The sequence below is a fragment of the Oculina patagonica genome, chromosome 5 (assembly GCF_052425735.1).
Source record: "Oculina patagonica isolate OP01 chromosome 5, crgOcupat, whole genome shotgun sequence".
In the NCBI taxonomy this organism is placed as follows: Eukaryota; Metazoa; Cnidaria; class Anthozoa; order Scleractinia; family Oculinidae; genus Oculina; species Oculina patagonica.
The window spans coordinates 25,517,297-25,538,485 of record NC_135762.1 but is presented as its reverse complement, the minus strand read 5'-3'; the positions used below and the strand labels follow the sequence as shown (position 1 = coordinate 25,538,485).

General features: G+C 38.9%; 3 protein-coding genes across 3 annotated transcripts in view; all 3 read left to right on the top strand.

Annotated features, from left to right (window-relative positions):
• Positions 1-21,189, top strand: part of LOC144653540 (dual 3',5'-cyclic-AMP and -GMP phosphodiesterase 11-like) — a 260,413-nt gene that overhangs the window by 128,277 nt on the left and 110,947 nt on the right. The gene's annotated exons all lie outside the window — the stretch shown is intronic.
• Positions 1,017-8,480, top strand: LOC144653597 (DNA damage-regulated autophagy modulator protein 2-like). The gene is made up of 2 exons (XM_078513635.1): positions 1,017-1,578; positions 5,755-8,480. The coding sequence occupies exons 1-2, from the start codon at positions 1,216-1,218 to the stop codon at positions 6,208-6,210; spliced, it is 819 nt and encodes a 272-aa protein (XP_078369761.1). The 5' UTR covers positions 1,017-1,215; the 3' UTR covers positions 6,211-8,480.
• LOC144654809 (DNA damage-regulated autophagy modulator protein 2-like) overlaps positions 17,528-21,189 on the top strand; it is a 6,008-nt gene continuing 2,346 nt past the window's right edge. Inside the window, exon 1 of the mRNA XM_078515031.1 lies at positions 17,528-18,046. Within this exon, the coding sequence (XP_078371157.1) occupies positions 17,675-18,046 (372 nt within the window). The 5' untranslated portion in view covers positions 17,528-17,674. The remainder of the gene's footprint in view (positions 18,047-21,189) is intronic.

Genomic DNA, 21,189 nt, shown 5'->3' with positions numbered 1-21,189 from the left:
ATTCACTTTTCAAATTTTATTTATTTTTTAAATTTCTCTTTTAAGATTTATTATTTTTTAAATTTCTACTTTTAAGATTTAACCATATACTCTACACCGTACTTTGGAGCTCTATAGAACCACGTGAAAATCGCGTACCCCTTTAAAACCCTGAAAACGGCACGTGTTTGAAATTATGAAATAATGTCTCAAGACATCGATAGCTAAACCGACTGATTTGGTGTAGTGAGCCAGGTAATGTTTTGTTGAACCGCACAGATGGAAAAAGCAATTTGTCCTATTTGAATAATTTAAGTTCAATTCCCGAACGAACATAATAGCAACCACTAGAATAATAACTAGAACGAAAACATCATTCGTCGCAGTTTATCATCATTCAGATTCAAATGAATTCTTTTTGAGAATGTCAGCGGGGGCCTTGATTATTCGTGTTTTGGTAGGATAAATCACATAAATGCATTTATTTCATAACATTTGAAAAGTATACACGATTCTGAGTTCGCTTAGAAGAGCTAGTGACGATTTAAAAGTAATGTTCGATTTGCGTGAATTTGGTTTCTTTGTCTGTCTAAAATTCGTGGGCAGATAGTTACTTATCCAAGATTATCAAACCCCTTTTAAAAACTCTGGGGATATGGAAATAAAATCCATTTTTAACGCCGATAAATTATTGATTTCCTCGTAACTCATGTCAGCATCGATTCATTAAAATTTAACTAAAGGGCAAATATTGAGAATTTTCCCCTTGAGGTAAACACTTTAATTCGGTCTGTCGAGAGCTTGATCGCAACCTTAAAAAAAAGTGTGTCGTAAAGGATGATAAATTTGAATCGCTGATTGACGATAAAGGTCGATTCTATAGTGAATTTCATTGTTTCAGATCAAATGTTTACGAATTGTAAACCAAACTCCTTTATTCCAACCAATCAATTCCCTTTGAATCCCGCCTAATTGGTGACGCGAGTACGTTATTTCTTAGCTCAGCTTTTGTCAGTTGCCCAAAATTTGCATACGGCTCGCTGTTTTTCGCGGCGGCATGTAGGATTTTGTTGCGTGGTGTTCAAAGCAAGTGACACAAAAAGGAGAGTATATTAACAGTTGGCCTTGTGGTCCTTTTTACTGGTTGGAGAATACTACAACGCGGCGAAAAAACTGCTTTTCGACGGACATGTAGATTCTAACCAGTTCCGCATTTGAAATCTACCGTCAGCGGCCATGATCAGTGACTTTTCGCTCGGGTATGGCTACCTTCCAGTTAGTTGGGCGCTCTTCACATCATTCACATTTCTATTATGTTACGGCATCGCCGTCTCGCAAGATCACATCTATCCGTTCGTTCCCGCCATTAGCGACACAGGCGCCCGGATCCCTGAGGCAAACATCTTCTCGGAGTTCTTCAATTTCTCTATGGTTTTGATGGTACTGAGTCTGTTTGTACGCTACCTTCAGTTCCAAATGTTGACCAAAGGGCTGGACTCCGCCGATCATCTTCTCGACCGTTTGAACAAGCTGGGTTTGGGTTTTGGTCTTGTAAGCGCGTTTGGCGGTTCAATCATCGCTAACTTTCCATCAAACGAGGTTTGTTCAATTTCACTATTTTCCCGCAAAAACTTGTCACTTTTTTTCATTTTAGATTACGAAAACATCCCCTACTCCTTACTCGGCATGATATATTTTGCTTGTTAATGGAATTATTCTATTTCGGGTGTTGACTCTGTGTTTACAAGAGTGGATTTTTAACTACTTTAGAAAACCACATGTCGAAAAACTGAGCGAACAAGTCGTGTTTGACTCGTATCTGTGTATAATTCTATCAATTTTTACATTTACTGATCAAAAAAGTACACAAATGTATGATACTTTCAGTGACATTTTTTAATGAAAATATCAGTGCAATTCGGTATCAAATTTATTCTAATTTATGCAGCAAATTGCTTCGATTTTCCTTTCAGCTGTAGACAGGCAAATAACATGTCTATTGTTTCTATGAATTGTACAAAAAATATGTTCAAAATTATGCTCAGTATAGAAACTCTTTCTCTCAGGTGCCAAATTAACAACTCAATTTACGTTTCAAAGTTCGGCACGAAATCCGTTTTGCAAGAGCGCATTTGGATCAAAAGACAAAACTAATTCTTATCTGTGCGAACATGTTTTTAAGGATGCGAGACAAATTTCGAATTAGCGTGGGCTGGTAGAAGTTTACAAATTGTCAAATTTTGTCAAGACTACCAGCAGATGGTATTTATTTTAAGACGAAAAGAACAAACGCCGTCGGAATAAAACCCGGAGAAATCCAAACACACAACAATACTGCAAATATAGAAAAAAAAAATGTTCAATTTGGAAATTGCGAGGGGGTGGGTGTTTTATCCTCCCCAACGCTGAATAATTTTCAATTCCAGTTAACACTTAATTTGTGATTTTAGATACAAAGGACGTGGCATTTTTAATTCTTTTTTATATGCGAGTTGCCGAGCAGCGGAACATATATGACTGTTATACATTTGCATAAAACGACAGTCTTGAATTTTATCTATTTAAAATCAAACCCCGATAATAAAAACCTAATAAAAAAAAAAGATTTAAAATCATAATTTAACGTTGAATATTCCATGTAGACATTTATCCAGAAGCCCATAACTGAAGATAATATATCAACTTTCAAAATTCGTCTTTTTTAGACCGGTTCCTATGGTTTCCGCGCTTGAGTTTGAAAATAATTCACGGCATATGGAAAAAACTTGTTTTTCCTATTTATTTATTTTTATACAGCTCTTTCTTTGCGTGGGATGTTAGAGGCCGTGTATTTTACGCTTGCCGAAATATTATGATTCGAATATAACGACAAAACAGTACAACTAATAATATATGGTCTGTTTTAATAAATTTCCGTCAAAACTGATATCTGATCTGTTCATCTACATAAAAGTTTAAAAATCAAGAAACAAAAACGACTTAAAAGACATTAAAATAGATAATGTCAGAAATAATCGTGGCTCAAGCTTTCAATTTTCAGATTTCAGATTTTTACATGCAAAAAATAAACATTTTTCTCCTCCGCCAATCTGAAAAGAAACACGACACTTTGTTTGCCTTTCCCGTGGGCAATATTTTTAGGTAACACATGTTCTTCAGCTAGTGTTGTAAGTCGATTACAGCGCTTTTCAAAATTACAAAATCCAATTCGACGTTAGTGGAAAATTCAGTAGGAATAAAAGGCACTGTGGTGAGAAACTTGAAAAACATCGCGTGTCGTAAAAACTTTGATTTTTCAGGCTACTGATCGAGGCTAATATGCGGAGAAATAGAGTGTAAATGATTCACCCTCTTTTCTTTTTATAAGGATAGTTTTTTCAGTCCAGTCTTATTCTTATTTTTTTGAGACTTGAAAAACATCGCGGCCTTTTTCAGCTACTGTCGAGGGGCGGAGAAATAGAGGAAATGATTCCCTCTTTTCTTTTTATAAGGATATAGTTTTTTTCAGTCCAGTCTGAATATTCTTATTTTTCTGCCGATGTTAGGCTAAAAATATTTTTGTGAATATTCGTGTCTTTTGTGCTGTAGACCATACATATGTGCTACATGTACCGTTCATCAAACTATCATTAGCATCAAACATTTAGCCTGCGTTGCAGGGTTCGTCTGCAACGCAGGCTAAATGTTTGGCCAACACCTTTGCTTTGCTCTTTGAACGACAGTAGACATTATAACATAATGATTATAAAGCATATTTTACCTGTGAGCTTTTGGTCTGGAGTGATGTTTCGCAAGCTGACTGGACTGGACACACAACATAGTCTGTGCAATCAAAACAAATAGTGTAGCATTGCTACTTGGCAAAGAGTTGGCCATTCTCAGATGTCGGGGCTCTTCATGTATGAAGGAGGTCCAAATTCTGCACAATGATATCATCGTCATGTACACTCTTTGCGGTTGCGGGTTCGTCTGCAACGCAGGCTACAAACATTTGGCTAGTGCAGCTGTTTATCGTTTTATTGGCTAGTTTTGCCGTTTAGAGAGAGGAAGAATTTTATACGGTTTAGTTAAAACACATAATTGTACTGATTTACAAATTTTCAATACAAAAAATTATATATATTCTTTCAAAATCCCATCCTCGGGTGTATTCTTAAAATATTTTTAAAATTTCGCAAGTTTCAGCCTCGATATTCTAATCTTATAAAATAAATTCTTAGATAAAAAAACGGGTGTAGTGTAAGCAAATCTGGGCGAAATTGTTTCATGCGAGTGTGTAAAACTGCAACCCCAACCTTTTTTAAACTTAAAACGTCAAACAACAAGTTTAAGTTTTGATTTCGGGATAAAGGATTTCATGTGAAGTGATGTAAAGTGACTGCTAAATGTATTCATTCGCATTGATATTCTAAATCAGTGTTAAGCTCGCTTAAGCTCTAGGACTCAGTACAAATAATATTGCCTTGATCCTGGAATTTGAACCTGGGACACTGTTATTCCTTTAGCCTGGTTTGCGGCTGTGTTTAAAGATGAAAACCAGGATAAGTAGGATAAAAAACGAAAATTATCTACCAATCATGCATTTCCGTAGCACCGAGCTATTTATATTATTACTTGTAAAATTCATTAATAATGCACGAGGGTGCAATCTCCCAGTCAGTTTCAGTCCAGTCCTGTCCCCATACAATCAGAAAATAACTTTGATACAACTCCTGCTCAGCTATAGTATCAAACTTTTGATCGATCTCTCTTTCGCATACAATTCTTACATTCAATTTTTGTTTTCATTTCACGTGTTCCGTCCGGCTCTCCTGCGGCTCGCCTGTCGCCCATCTCTCCCCTCATATTTTATCTACTACATACAAAGACTTGGTAGCCAGCACTAAAATCCCAGGTTCATCTATCAGCATCGTCCAGTTGCAGCTACTTACAACGTGGCATAATACATAAACGCTGACATCTGATGAAGTGTGACGTTTCGGTATCGATTCGGTAATTCTGCCTTCTACAAGACGTGGCCAAGTTTTGCACAGGCTAAGGGCAGAATTGTCAAATAGTCGGAGTTATCATTTGTCATATATCATTCATATAAAACAACTGATGTCATAGTATAACTAATGACATATCACATTTATAATATTTCATATACTGGGCGGGCGAAGTGGCATTTTTGGTTCTTTTCTCTTAGTTTAGTACAATTACTTCAGCCTCACTCTTTTTCACATTTAGTGTGGCCAACTGGTTAAAACGCTAGTTTTTTAATCCAGATGTCTTGGGTTCTTGAAATCCTTCAAGCTAAAACAAGCTAGCAACCTCTACATGTCATGTAATCCCCAACTTAAGTTAGCCTCCTGCTAATTCGTACCTTAGCTAAGGGCGCTTTCCATTTGTCAGAACTGGGCGGCCGAGCTGGTAGTTTTGAATTTAAACTGGCTCTTTTCCACGAGATTTTCCCACAAATCCACCATAACAATGTATAATACTTACGCATTGGCTGATTTGACAGGACAAATCTAACACAACGGAATTCTGTACTCGAGTATACCGGTCTAGCCGGCTAGTTCTCACAAATGATTTTTTTAAAAAATTAAACGAAAGAACACATTTCATCCCGGGAAAGCGCCCTAAGTTGTGTAAAAAAAAAAAAAAGGCGACACCAACCGAAAATCATTTAAAGTGTTTTTTTTTTATCGCCACACCCGTAAAGAGGCCCTAAACCTGTCTATCCTGTTTTTTTCTCTAACTCGACCCTTCCCCCTTCTCTTTGATTGATAGGAAGACTCGATGATCTATGTCCATGACACCGGCGCAGTTCTCTTATTTGGCAGCGGTGCTCTGTATTGTTGGGTCCAGACCTCGCTCACGTATAAGCTAGCCCAGCTCGGAATGAACTCTCAGTTCATGTTCGCGGTTCGCTTCATTCTGACATGCGTGATCTCCGTGTTTGGCACAATTTTCTTCGTGGCGGAAATCTTCGCATACGAAGAATTTCGTCAGCAATCCGATCACGTGGTCGCGAACTGGCAACCCTCGGATCCAGGCTACAGCGTCCATGTGCTCAGTAATATTGGCGAGTGGATCGCAGCGCTCTGTTTTGGTATGTTTGGTATCACGTTTTTTGAGGAATTCCAGAAGATTTCCATGCTGGTGGAATGCAGCCAGAAGTGCGAAGATCGCCAAAGCAGTCCGCTGCTGGAGTATGCTAACATAAACAGCGCGGACGAGGAGTAATGAATTAAGGCGGTGGTAAATGTCAATAGGAATAAAATTTTAAGAGGTTTAAAGAAATGGTAGGAGAAAAAATATTTTTTGACCGCCACTAGACAGTTGAAGAGCACCCCAGGTCGTGATCAGTGGACTGTTTTGGTGTCCATCTACTAATTTATAACTTCACATTCTAATTCATTTTCAAACTATATTAAAATTTCAATATCTCTTATTTCTCTAAATTTTACAAATCCTTAAGAAAACTGATTTCCTCCAAAACATCCCCAAAAATCACCCAAAAATTTGCGAAACACCCCAAAACATAGATGTGTGAGATGAGCAGAGAGATTTTGCATTGCTTGAAATGTGAACGAGATATTGCGAGTCAAAATGGCAAAAATGGCATTCAAAAATGGCAAAAAAAAAATGGCGCAAAAATGGCATTCATGTTACTCCCGCCTTAAGTAAAGCGAGTCACGGCTTGCCGTGAACACGTTTTTAATAGTTTATCATTTGACTTTAATTTAAAATTGAATTTCAAATTTATTTATTTAATATTTATTTTCTGAATCAATCAATCGAAAAATTGTAAAATTATTCAATGTGTCACACATAAGCAGGACAATGAAATAGGTGTACATAAAAATGGGAGTATGGCTTTAAATTTGATATATGAACAGTGAAAAATGGTTGAATTGGGGCGTGGGGTCGGGGTTAGAGGGGAGTTTGGATTTTTTTCTTTTTTTTTTTGCAAACTCGGGGAGATTTTTGGTCGAAAATGTCCATGCAGTGGACATTTTAAACTTCTCCTTAAAAGAAAAAACACAACAAAAATGAATACAATGATATAAAAAGTGAACTGAAAGAAGTTATGAAATAATTCGTGTTAAATTTAGGGTCGGAAAAGAATGATAAAGTTCGTAATATATATCCAAGAAATTTGTCTTTTACAGAATTTAGTAGTTTATGTATAATGTCCTGACAAAGTAGAAGGGTAATTATTTACAATAGAATAGCTAAAACTTGAACTTATCTATTGAATGTTTATTTATCTGTAAATTTTTTAAAGGGCTGGTACCTTTAAGTTATGTATGATGAAATTAATTATTTTTTCCTGAGCGCAGTCTCAAAGAAATTTACCTTAATTTATTTTTCGAATTTCGTTACTTTGTTTTGTCAATGGTTTGGTCTGATAATAGGTTTTACAAAGATTTTAGCTTGGAGTTGGAAACTGTAAAAGCTTGTCCTTGTAATGATGAGCTATTTCTGATGTTTATAACTGAAAAACTTGCCTGACGAGCTTGGTCACTTTTGGAGTTCTACTACAAGAAGTCATTTTTACCATGTAGTCATATTAGTGGCAAACTTCAAAGGAAAAAAGAATAACTAGCTTAAGTTATGAAACTGAAGTTCAGTTTCATAAAAAAAGTTGTTCTTTTAAATACACCACACAACTGTTATCAAAAACCCAAGTATCTCATGCTCAAACTAGTTCTCAAAGAGGGTGTGCTCAAGAACCAATCGGGTTTGAGAATTTTGTTATTAATATAGTAGCAAGCTAAGGGCCTCTTTACATGAGAGCCAGATGAGTTTCGTCCCGGGATAAATTTCGTCCCGGGATGAATTTAGTCCCGGGATGGAAAAAAAATTCATTTTACATGAGCGTGTTCATCCCGGGATAAGTCGTCCCGCCCGAGTTGAATTCATCTCGCTCGTGCTTTCATAACATTTCATTTCATCCCGGGAAGGACTGTTTACATGGGGTTTTTCGTCACGTTTCATCCCGGGATGACATTTCATCCCGGTGTTTCATCCGGGGACGAAATCATGTATCATCATGTAAACAACAACAAGAAAATGACCAGACACCGAGATTAACTCATCCCGGGACGAAAACTCTCATGTAAAGAGGCTCTGAGAGTTCGACCGAACACTTATAGGCTTATAAATATTTCTAAGAGTGTTTGATAATCAAGGACACTTGTAGAGAATCTTGTGCGAGTGCACGGAATAGAAATATGAACCTCTTCTCTTATGTATGATATACCGTCAATATTATCTTGATGCCGTGTAACAGTATTGTTATATAGTAGTATAGCTGTTGGAGGTGGGTCAATCCCGGCTAACTTTCAATTAGTGAGTGAATTACAGTGAGGACTATATGGCTGGCCAAACTCGCTTTAGACGATGATTCACAATACATGTACCGTAATGCACTTTTAATATTAAATTGGTCATTAACTGTGTTTGGCAAAACATTTGGGATGAAATAAAACGTTTACGTGATGATTGTAGTGGGCTGTCAATTTTGTGTGGTTATGTTGATACGAAACTTGCCACTGCAGACCTACTTTAGCCTAAGTGCCGATTTATTGAAGAATTGTTTTCACGAGACCTGCCATACCTGCGACTTGGAGAGGGAGATCAGACCATTTACACGCTCTTGACATTGTCACTACCATCGTACGCATTGTGGGCTTACCGTATTTCCTCGAATATTAACCGTCCCTGGATTATTCTCGAATAATCGCCCTCCCTTTGGTGAGGGTATTTGAAATAATTCCTTCACTCCTCTCTCCTCCGCAGAGGCCTCTTTCGTGTTTCGTACGGTTGGGAAATGGGGAGAGGTGAAAAGTAAGCGTGCGGAGCCTGGAGAGAATCAAAACGAAAGCGCGCGGGGGACACTGGGAAGGGAAAAGGAAAGGCCTTCCCGTCGTCCCCCGCGCTTCCCCTATTTTTTATTTTTCGTGTTTTTCGCCTTCCTCCCCCCCCCGTGTTTTTCCCTTCCTCCCCCCCCGTGTTTTTCGCCTTCCTCCCCCCCCCCCGTGTTTTTCGCCTTCACCCACAAAAGGAGCCTCTGCGGAGGAGCGAGCCTTCACTCGAATAATCATCCCGCACCCCCTAAGCTCCCTTGAATAATAACTCGCCCCCTCTCTTTCTCCTCCTTTTCACCCCCTCCCAGTCATGTTTTAAAAAATTTGCAACTGAGATAAGAATGACTCGAGTTCTGACGCCAAAGGTATTGACACTGAAAGTTAGGGCGTCCTCGACTACAATCCAACACGTTGGGTTATTCAGAAAAAATCCGTGGCAGCCGCAAGGAGTTTTGCGTGTCGCACCCGATTTTGTAAGGAAAACGACACCGTCCAAAAAATTGTCTCCAAACAATTTATATATCTGCAGTGCTTTTGCTTTTGCCAGTGTTATCAATTAGCTACATAAGTCAAGTTAATTAATTTTTTTTTTTGGTAGCGTTAATTGGTCGCTGGTTGGTCATTTCCATATCCAATACGTGATGATGGTTGCCGCGCGCCGACGCCTTAGGAAAAAGGCGCGAATTTTCAAAACACGTCATTGTTTTCAACGTTTGAGATCCTTGTAGGTTCCTCGTGCGTTTCAGTGCTCAGTTTCAGACTGGTTTTACTTATTCTTCGCCGACACAAAGGATTGCTGAATCACTTCGGTTAAAGTACAGAAATCGTTGAAAAAGATTTGATAAGCACCGAAACGTATTCACTATTAATGTTTCTACTAAAAGGATTGTTATGATAATATTAACAGTTATGATTGAAACGATAATTAGCTTAATACCCCGTATGTACTTTGTTCAATCTTTTAACCTTTTGATTAAATTCAATTCGCTTGCTGAAAGCCGCGAGAATGTATTGTTGGCATTGTTGTTACATTTCTAACGCATTTATTTACAATTTGCTCTATGTTCATTGTATCTTGAGTACCATTCATTCCCAGAGGAGGACTCCTTTGGCGTTTTTATGTTTTTATGCAAATTATGAAACAATTTTGAACTCTTTTCGACAACCTGATGGCTAGCATTTCTCGGGGTCTCCGTTTTCTTCCTCTCCTGTGGGCACTACTTCTGATTGTCAATGTTATTACATCTCGTTTGATCGCCAACTCGAGCTATGTTCAAGATCCTGTGCGTACGAGCGGTTTTCTACTCGTGGAATCTACTTTCAGCGAACTTTTAGACTTGTTGGCGTTCGTAGGCCTTGCGTCCATCATTGTTCGATATTTACACCTGGAAATGGTAACACATGGTCTTAAAGGAGAGTTTCAGTCCAGTGTCAGCCGTTTAAGATTGGCTTCTCTGTCGTTTGGCGTCGGAAGTATGATGGGTATAACAGTGATTAGCAATTTTAGACAGCCGAATCAACAGGTACGTAAGTTGCCAATGTTAATGTTTTGAAATTAACTGGAAAAGTCACAACTTTTCAGCAAAGGATCATAGCGCACAGTCAAGCTGGTCATTTTAACTCTTCTGAGATTAATATTGTGGCCTAATTATAAGTTCGTGGAAGGCGCAGTGGCCTAATGGCTAGTGTGCCGGACTCCGGATCGAGCGGGCTGGGTTCGAGACCTGGCCGTGACACTGCGTTGTGTTCTTCGGAAAGCCACTTTACTCTCAAAGTGCCTCTCTCCACCCAGGTGTATAAATGCTTAATGCTACAGAAACCACGAAAGCTCCGGCCTGATGGGTCACTAGGCTCAACAGCAGGCTTTACTTACCTAACTATAAGTTCGGGGAACAGAATTAAAAAAGACGGCGGTGTCTCCTTCAGCTTTTCTTTTTAATTGGGGGATTTCATCAACGATGAATTCGAAAGCACGAACATGTAATGATAAATAAATAGTTCTGGTAGTTGTTGAGTGTCAATAAATTTTTATTACTCTCAAATAAACGAGTTTCTTGACTTTTTAAGTGCTCCCCATTCCAGAACAAAGTTGCTTTGACAAATTGCGTCGACAAGTCCGTATTTCCCTGTCTTCTAAACAAGTAGAACTTATTTTGGAAAGTTCCAAACAAATTAGTAAGTCAGCAGGATAATAGTTAAGTATCAACTTTAGCCGAACTTTAAACACTGATAATGATAACTTTATCCTTAAAGCAGTTTTCTTGTTTGTTTGTTTTTTTAGTTTGACCGCGGTTAAGGATGGGAGAGAGTGTCTCTCCTTGGTCTCACTAGCCGTCTTTGACACTCGCTCCAGATCTTTCTTTCGAAGACCGTGCTCGTTCGCCAAAACAAAAAAAAAAACAAAAAAAAAAAAAAAACGCGGGACTGTTTTGTAGTAAAGACCGGGGCTAATGAGCTTTTCGAGGGAAAGGGTCGGAAAAGGAATGAGTGAGTTCACAGTCCAGTCCAGATCAGTGAGGTTGTTGTGAGCCCGAGTATCAAAAATTCGGCTTGTTTCTGGCAAACTTTTAGAAATATAAATTTCCTTTGAATTTGTTTCATTCTACTCCAGTCATTTACCTCCCAGACAACTCCAAATGGTTCCGCTCTCTTGAAAGTGAGTTTTAAAAAAAAAAAAAAAAAAAAAAATTTTTTTTTTAAATTGCCCAAAAAAAAAATATATTATAATTTTAATTAATATTAATGAAAGAAAAAAAAAAAAAAAAAAAAAAAAAAAATAAAAAAAAAAAAAAAAAAAAAAAAAAAAACCCCCCCCCCCCCTCCCCCCTTGTTCCGTTTAAGAACCCGCAAACTCCTTCGTCTGCTACAAGTCGATTGACAGTATGAGCAACTTGGTTTTTGTCTTGTAAAGACCGCTTTTTTTATTGCTTTTTTTTACAGGAGCAGACTGAAGTTCCTGGTACAGTGCACTACGTTGGCCGAATTCTTGTTGGCGTTTGTGGAATTACCTACTGTTTACTTCAAACTGTCATCACCTTTTACCTCAGTAAACTGCAAATCAATACCGTCAGGCTTTTCGTCCTGCGTATCGTCACATCGAGCCTCCTGTGCGTCAGCGGTTTAATTCACGTGACCATGGACGTATGGCTAGCCATTCGCCTTTTGAAAGAAAATACAGAGCTGTATAAACCATGGTATTCGAACAAAATGGATACAGAAGCTAGCGTCACAGATGTTATTGGTGATGTCAGCGAATGGATGATGTTTCTGCTCTTTGCGGTGTTCTCGTCCACGTATTTCCAAGAATTTCGCGATTTGGGGGTCGAGATGAATTGTTTCTCGAACGATGATGAAAAAACGCAGGCAAATTCAGTTAAAGATTATTCCATGTTAAAGCATCGAGAGAGCGAAAGCTCCGACCAGGACTGAACATTGCTAACAGATTTCCAAACGTCTGTCTTGGGGGGGAGGGAGGGGGAGGGAAGGGGATATTCTCTATAATGGACTACGCTTAGTACCCCCCCCCCCCCCTTTGAAGCAATTCGAAGAAATGTTTGTCCTCTTATAACAAGCAACTTCAAATGAACTAGTATGCAAGTTTCTTTTTCTTGGGCTTGCCTTAACTAAATGTAATTTTACGAAGAAAAAAAGAGATCAGTAATAGACCTTAATATAAATTCACGTAGGAGAATGGAAATTATTCTATGAACTTCGTTTTTTCCACCTATATGGATTATTATTTGTGTTAGCTGTGAAAGTTCTGAGATAAATTAAAATACCAGAGCAAATGGCCAAGAAACTCTTGCATTATCAAGAAAAGGGTTCTGCTAAATAACGCGAGTATCTTTGGAAGAAGCTACTTTAAAAGCCACAGTAAAAAAATAACTATATGATCAATAATGGTCAATAATAAATTTCGGGTGCAAATGGTAACTTAATTAGACCATTCATGGCTGACTCGTCCCCATTCGTCTTCATATAGCACGCGGCAAAGGGAGAGCGCTTTTTTCCAAACTAAAAACCTAAAGCGCCCCTTTGGTACCCATCTCCCTCCGCTGTATCTTTGCCGCGTGCTGTATGAAGACGACTGGGGACGAGTCAGCATTCATGCAACTCAGTTCAGGCATTACGAATATGAAATCCAATTACGTACATAAGAGGTATCGAATGGTCTTCTTTGCGAGCACAGCGTTTCTCTTTAATTTGCGAGCACCAGACTTCACAAAAGTAAATCTGCTAGCAACGAAGGCTTTACAAAAAAACTACCCGCACTGAAAACAGAGCACGCGAGCCCTTATAAAAATTTGCGAGCACAAGTAAACGAGCGCCCACCAAAATTCTGCTTGCATTCCAAGCAGCTCAGAAGTAGGATTTTGCGAGCTCTGCAAAAATTTGAGGGACCATTCATATGACCCTTACATAATGATGATTTTATTGCGTGTTACGCTGGGGTGGTCCCATAGGATTGTTAAGCTTTATTGAGGTCCCATGAATTGGTCGGGCGACTATCGACAACATTGTTGTTAGTATTTCGGTCGAGTTTCTTGTCCGAAGAAACGTGTTCCAGGCCAGCATCCTCACAGACCAGGGACCATTTCTCCATTAAAACGCAAATTTTCAAACATCCGCCATATACTTATCACGGTTCTGGACGCCATCTTGACTGTTTTGACGGATGGGCAGCGCCATTAGAAATTACAGTCTTTGTATGGGAATTCCGTGGCAAATATTTTTTTTTCAAAAAGAGAATTCTGGACAACTTCTGAATTGTACTAAGCAAAGGATTGTATTCTCCAAATTTGACAGATGTGGCCATACATTTCACTGAACGCTTTCTAGCCCAGCTACATCCTTTAATTAAATTTGTGAATAAAATCTTTTGCCTTGTATCTTAACTTAACGATTCATAATTTGTTTAGTCTGTTCAGAATTCAATTTTTGAAAAAAAAAAAAAAAAAAATTGGCATCGAATTCCCATAAACACTGCAATTTTCGAGGGCGTTGCCTGCCCGTCAAGATGGCGTCCAAAACCGTGATAAGGTCTATTTTGTATACCCTTGATACTCCAAAGGTGCTGACATACGAAGAGAATGTGGCAGCGACATGTAGCAGAGATTTATTGCAGTAATCAAAATTCTTTCTTTAGCCATTTTAAAGTAACTAAACATTAAACCAATCCATTTTCAAGTAACCTTATGCAGAAATCTTACTTTGTGATTACAACCAAAACTACAAAGATTTCCGACGGCTTTACGAAAACGTTTCCAAAATGACCGCGCAGAGACTGACTCGTCCCCAGTCGTCTCTTATGCGAAAATTGCAAGCAGTCGACTCAAGACGGACTCAAAATACGACTGGGGACGAGTCAGGAGAGGCTCCGCTCGAAAGGGGTACCTTTTTCAGGCTTCAGGTATATAAAAGGGTAGAGATTTCACAAGTTTAGGTATATGAAAGGGTAGGAAATTCTGTCACTAAGATATTTAAAAAGGCCTTTGAATTAAATATTTCGAACAGACGCAACTTACGGCTATATCGTCTTAATTTATTAAGCGCTACATAAAAATGTCAAGAAAACGTTCTGTTTTAAGTATATATGGTGTCGTGTAGGTATATGAAAGGGGTTACTTTTTTCAATAAAAGGTATAGAAAGGGGTCCCTTTTCTGTCAAAATGGTATATAAAAGGTGAGGGGTTAGACCTCGGGGCGGAGCCTCCCAGTATAAAACTTTTTTGAGTACCCCCCGCCCAGGGTTGCTTTGGGTATGAACTTTCTCTATTGCCGTTCGAAAGTCCTTGAATCGCCCAGTGTCAAAGTCCTTAAGAAGAAAGAAACCATTATTCAATGTTTTCAACCCTCTCCCCTTGAAGCATGTATGTTGGATTATTAGGGCTAGGTTGGATAGATTAAATCAACACTGTACTTGGGGTGGAAGGGAAAGATTAATTAAGCAGAATTTCTATTCCGCTTATGACTCCGTCCGTTATCCAGTGTTTACCGTACCCAAATTCGCAAGTGAGCCAATCAGAAGCGCGGATCTACTGTCCTGATATCCTACGATATCAAGTCACTGACCTGATATGCCACCATATCACGGTCACTTTGTAATTAAAGTAGTGTTTCCGTACGATTAATTGAAAAGAGGTTTTACCAATAAAACAGAAACGAGTATTTTTAATTAGCTGGTGCTTACCGGTCGTAAAATGAGAAAAACTTTCCCACCAAAACTAAACTTGAGCGCGCTCGCCAATTTCGCGATGTTTACCGACGAGTACTGAAACATTCACACTGAAACAATGAAGTCGGAGTTTCCAAATTTCTCGCTAAATTTGGATTTTGAAAATTTAGGAAATGAAACTCCAAACAAACGAGTAAAAAATGTGAGAAGAGGACTTGATAAAAGTGTTGAAGACTAAAAAGTATCAATACAAGCAGGTCAACACATTTCGCACTACGTGTCTGGCAAGCATGGCTTCAACAGAGAAATAATATCACCGGATTTTTGTTTAAATTTGGGTACGGTAAAACCTAATAGTACCTTTTTGTACGCTTCGGCGGATATCAGGCTCGTTTGGTCTCGTCATGGATATTTTGGCTCGACTGCGTCTCGCCAAAATACGGAACCATGGCACGACCGGAAACTCGCCCTGATATGCCGCCGAAGCGTACCAAAAAGGTACGATTAGGTATAAAAACTACATTGTCGGAGTCGTCATTAGCGACGGAGTTATAAAGCGGAATCGGAATACTGTTTAATTTATTTTCCCTCCACCCCAAGTAGTTATTCAATTCTTGCCCTGTATTTCGTTATAATTCTCATGAGTTTTTTGTTCAGTTTTTTTTAAAGCCCGGACCAAACGAGGATGAGAGTTGATGAGAGTTCAAACTCTCACTCTCGTTTGGCATGGAATTCTCATGCACTCTCAGCGACTCTCATGCGCTCTCATTGACTCTCGTGCGCTCTCATCGACTTTGAATGTGTTCAAATTATTCATGAGAGTCAATGAGAGTTTTCTCGCGTTTGGCCCGAGTTGATGATAGTCGATGTGAGTCGACGTAAACTCTCATGAGAGTCAACTCTCGTTAACTCTCATCCTCGTTTGGCCCGGGCTTAGCGTAGTTCATTATTATGTATTTTTGTGCAAGTTAGTTTCTCGGTGTCGCATTATGTAATAGTTAATTGTTAATTTCGTATCATCATTAGTGCTATTGAATTTAAATCGATCCGTGTAGAGTTTTGTATGCTTTGGTTTAGAAATAAGTTCTTGTCTTCCCGGACTTCCGTACCGAACTTATAAGTAATCGTTTTTCTTTTATTCTTTTCGTTTCTTGTTCAATTGTTGTATTCCGTTTAGTCAAGTTTCAAGCTCTAGCTTATTAATTCTACTTTTTGTTTATATCAAAAAAGCATATCACCTAAAGTGATATGCTTCTGTTTATATGTAATCCAAATGAATCGCAAGTGTACGCAAGTACCAAAGGCGCAATTCAGTTTAAAACTATTCAGGGGTGTTTGTTACAATCGCTCTGCTTTCGGAAAACTGTTCGCTCCATGCACTCCCCTTGTTCGTTTTTCCACCCACTCGCCTGTCGGCTGCCTATTCAGTATTCGGTTTCCGAGTAACAGATAGTGCCATAAGACCGTACACGAAAATAGTGTGTCATGCAAATTGCTCTTTTTCGGTTGTGCTTTTTAAAGATCCCTTTAAAGCAGCTATGTCACGGGGAGTTAGCAGATTTTGGTCAAAACTGTTCTGAAATTAATGGTTGGTAACTTAAGTCACGAAAAACGTTATCTTTGAACATCCAGAGGAAGGCTAGATATAACTTTAATTTGTGGACAGAAATCAAGCTACGGCTATAAATATCGATTTTTTTGATGACGTGCGGAAACAACTTGAAAACGTTTGTCTAACTATTTCAAATTAGACAATCCGTTTCCATCCGAGCCATCTGCAGCCAAAGACCGGACGGTCGTTAACAGTTTCAGTGCTCTAATATATGCAATGTTTAATAAAAAGATGGATTATTATTTTTAAGTTTAATTCCTTTGACACAATAAAAATTTTGGCTGTTCAAAAATCTTGTAAAATCCGTCACATAGTCCCTTTAAGATATATTTTCCTAAGCTCGTTAAACAGTGCTATTCGCCGTACATCTTCAACACTTGACAAAGCTTTTAAGTCAGTATTTTTTGGCAACTTTGTGTCAAGGCTTCTGTTTCAATTGGCTAATCAAAATGCAAGGAGTGAAGGGGAGGAATAGATAATTGCCCCAAGCAAAAAGGCACTTAGGAAATACTCTCATATTTCTTGCACTTTAATCGGCAAGTTTGAACAAAAATCATCAGAGCGTTGTCACAAGGCTGTCAAAAATTGATCAAAAACTTTGTCCAGTGGCATCCGTACTGTGAGCAGTACTATAACCTGGGTACTTTCGTGTGGTCCTTGGGGTGTTTAGGTCGGTTATAAATGAAAAACGAGATCTTACGTGTGTAGTCTTAGCTGGTCGTAGAATAACGGTTGTTTATTTAACAGGTGTTATCATGTGAACAGCTGAGACTATAAAGATACGATGGGTGTCGTAGTAAAACAATATTTTCAGTGCTACTATGGTAATATCGTTTTTTTTTTCAAGGTCAAATCGGTATGAATATTTTTATGCAAGTACTTAAATGAGGTTCACCGAGTCGGAACCCTTTAAAGAACGAGGCAGAAAACAATAGAAACTATTGTTATTCGATAAAATGCAAATGAGTTTCAGGGTGTTTTAAAGTGATTTAATGAAATTTAAGGCTTTTTCTTTGAACCGGAAAAAGTGAGAGAGCGACAAACGAAATGGCTACCATCACACGAGGCCTTGGATTTCTTCCACTTTCTTTGTCAATTCTGTTGGTCTTTGCCATGATTGTATCGTACCTAATCGCATGTCTTGAGCACGATGTTGAACCGGTTCTTCCAAGTGTCAGCAAAACGGCCGCTTTTCAACCACAGGGTTCCATCTTCAACCAATTTCTTGACACAATCGCGTTTGTTGGACTCATCACCGTGTTCCTTCGCTTTCTGCAAGTTGAAATGGCCACCCGTGGTGCCAAGGAAAGTAGCCAGACTGGATTAATCTCTCGTTTAAGGATTGCCTCTCTTACGTTTGGAATCGGATCTATGATAGGTGTTACCATCGCTGGAAATTTCCGCTTTCCAAGCGGAGAGGTAAGAATGGACAACAGTGATTTTTTCTTGAAGAATGTGTCCAGAAATGATGATTGTTACGCCGTGTGGGATCAAATTTTCGGCCCCTTAATTTCGCGCCGTTCTTTATTAACCTCATCACTGCCTTAGCTTTACTCAAATCGAATTTTTTGAACCGGCCAAAATTGTTATAAGAGTCTTAAGGGGGTATCCAACGCAAAGCTGAAAGGCCCTGCGTTTGACTTCTGTTGGGGGTTGTCTCGAATCTCCAAGGAAAACGAGAATTTGGTTCGAGAAATTGGGGTAAATTGAAGTGTTCGACTGTTATTTTGTCATTAAACTTGCGCGGCGCTCGAATGATAAGTCGAGCCGAGCTTAACATCCATCACCTCTCGATCGGGGAACATAGTTCTTGTTTGGCAAGGGATTCAACTATTGCGCAAATTTTAGTGTTTTGCAGTGTCAATTTTTGCGATTAGAACAAGTGTTGAGCTTTTTGTTATTTTGTGTAAATCACGTAAAATTGGAATTACAACATGTTCGCAGAAATGTATCATAATATTGTTTGATATTGATTCAATTGATATACAGAGAAAAACAAGCATAACTGCACGTAATATATCAATTTAGAGAAGAAGTGTTATATACATCACATTTAAAAACACCGAGAAGAGAGTTAAAAATGCGGCATGGAAGTATTTTTCACGAAGTTGGTGGTGTTTGAAATCAGTGCGATTAACACTCGCTCGACTGTTCAATATATCTACTCAACCGCAACTACCAAACGCGAATTTATAATACAAGATCAGATAACCAATCACCCTAGCTGTATTGAGAACATAATTTGTATTTTCGGACATATACTAGCGCTGTATTATGGTGGATTTCTAGTGACGCGTAATTGTTTACGCGCGTTTACGATCGTGAAAAAAGGTGGATTTCTAGTCAGGCGCGTATATCTTTTTTATGTACGTTAATTTACGTGCGCGAAAAGATTTAGAGACAATGTATGAACGACGGCGACTTGCGTATAGTAAACGTTGACGCAAGTCGTTCATACGTTGTCTCTAAATTTTTTTCGCGCACGTGAATTAACGTACATAAATAGAGGATATACATGGTTGCGCGGGTGTTTCTCGGGCGTTCTCACGGTGGGCGCGGGGGCGTGCGGGCCCGCCCGTCTCTCTCGGTGCGCCGGGCGCCTTCGGTCGTGTGCGGGTCGTCGGTTCCGCTTCGCTCCGTTCCGGTCCGGTCGGGGTCCGGTGTTCGACTTCGTTCTTGGCTCTCCTCGGGCGTGGCCGTCTCTCGTTCGGTGGTCGCGCGAGTTCCTGTGGTAAAAAGATATACGCGCCACTAGAAATCCACCTTCACTGAAGTTTTTACTCTCGTGTACCTCTATCTTAATTATTCGTCTTGAGGGTAACTTATGTTTGCATAAATATTTTTTTCGGTAATTTGTGTCGGACATGAAACAGCCAATCAGCAAAACCATTTTAAAGTAGTTTTAGTCCAGTATCCTAGGGCTATATATCGTATGTTGGGCGCCTTTTGCATAAATGTTTTCTTTTCGGAATTTGCGTCGCTCTTGAATAAGCCACATTATCAGTTATACACTCCTTTTTTATAAGAACTTTTTTTATAAGAGCGTCGAAGAACGTGACCAAGGCTAAAATTTGGTTAAGCCGGAACGAATTTTTTTTTCTATCTGTTGTGAGTGACAAATATATGCACGAAATGAATAAATCTTTATTCAAATCCTGACCTGTAATCAACATTGTCATCACTCATTGGTGACGTGAATGAATTTACTGCAATTCCACTCTGTGCTTAAAATTTACAGAATAAGAATATGTTGAGAACATTTAAGGCTCATAAATTTGACAAAGGTTAAGAACTTTCAGCCTGGGCCAAAAATTAGACGTTCTTACAAAAAAGAGTGTACACTGTATATTTGCCTTATACGCTGGGCCAAATATATCTGGGTGTATATTTGTCGCTGTCGAAATCAAGGTCGAGGTGTTCACCTTTTGATTTCGGATTCGCATAGTAAAAGATAACTATAAAACAAGGATAATAAACCGAAGGAAACACTTAAAAAGTCGAAAATGCATTTTGTGCAAACTCTGTTCATAATATATGGTAATATATAAGTTACGCCTACGAAAACACGCGTTCATTTAAAGGGAGACTACGTACATAGGTATTCATTTTGCAATTATCTGTCAAAATTCTTTTGTTTTTCTGCAACTGATTACAAACAAAAGCGTAACGGTCAAGTACAAGCCGTTTTAGGGATAGAATAATTACGAAAACATTTGCGCAAAAATACAAGAATAGAACTGAAGAGTATTAGATAATTTTGTTTGGAAATCCAATAAAGTTTCCTCGCGTGCTCACTGCGCTACCACCTCGGCTCACCTCGTGCTACGAACTCGCTGTTTTCTCTCGCGCGCGTTCTTTTGTGAACAGACTAGATCTGATAAGCGGACTATTTTCCGCAAACGCAGAGGAAATTAAATTTATCAGAGAAACGTCATTATAAACCAGGGGGGGGGGGGGGGGGGGAGAAACTTCCTTTGTTACACGACTCAAAAAGTGATCATAGCGGTGCCGGGCAACCGAGACTGCGCAGTAGCTATCGAATGGTTGCTAAGGGTGTAGTGAATAGCTTGACAAAATTCATTGTTTAATTCGCATGATTTGGTCTTGATCGTGCACAAAACACAATAGCTATTTGCATTTTGATCGATTGCTCCTTTGAAGTCTTCCGGATATCAAAACAACCGTGAACAGTGATAACGGTGACCAGTCTGGCAAAAGAAGGCTTGTGAATTATATTAATTAAATTACTCCAATGGTTCTGAAATTATTTCCCATTTTTTGGTTGTTAAATTTCAACCGTGACAAATTTTTCGGTTGTTACTCCACGCCGCCAAAACATTCTCAGTGACGTGAGACATTAGGCGTAGAACATCAAACGCAAACACCGCGACTATTCGCATTTCACACGCACGCAGTCATTGATATTTTTAAAAAATCTTTCCGAGAAAACAAAACCTTGGTTTGATGTCTTTCTTAGCAACGGCTTGATTGACATAGACTCGCACCGTTTCCAGGAACTGCTATGTATTCAAAGAAAAGTGCCGACTTTCTTCCCCCCCCCC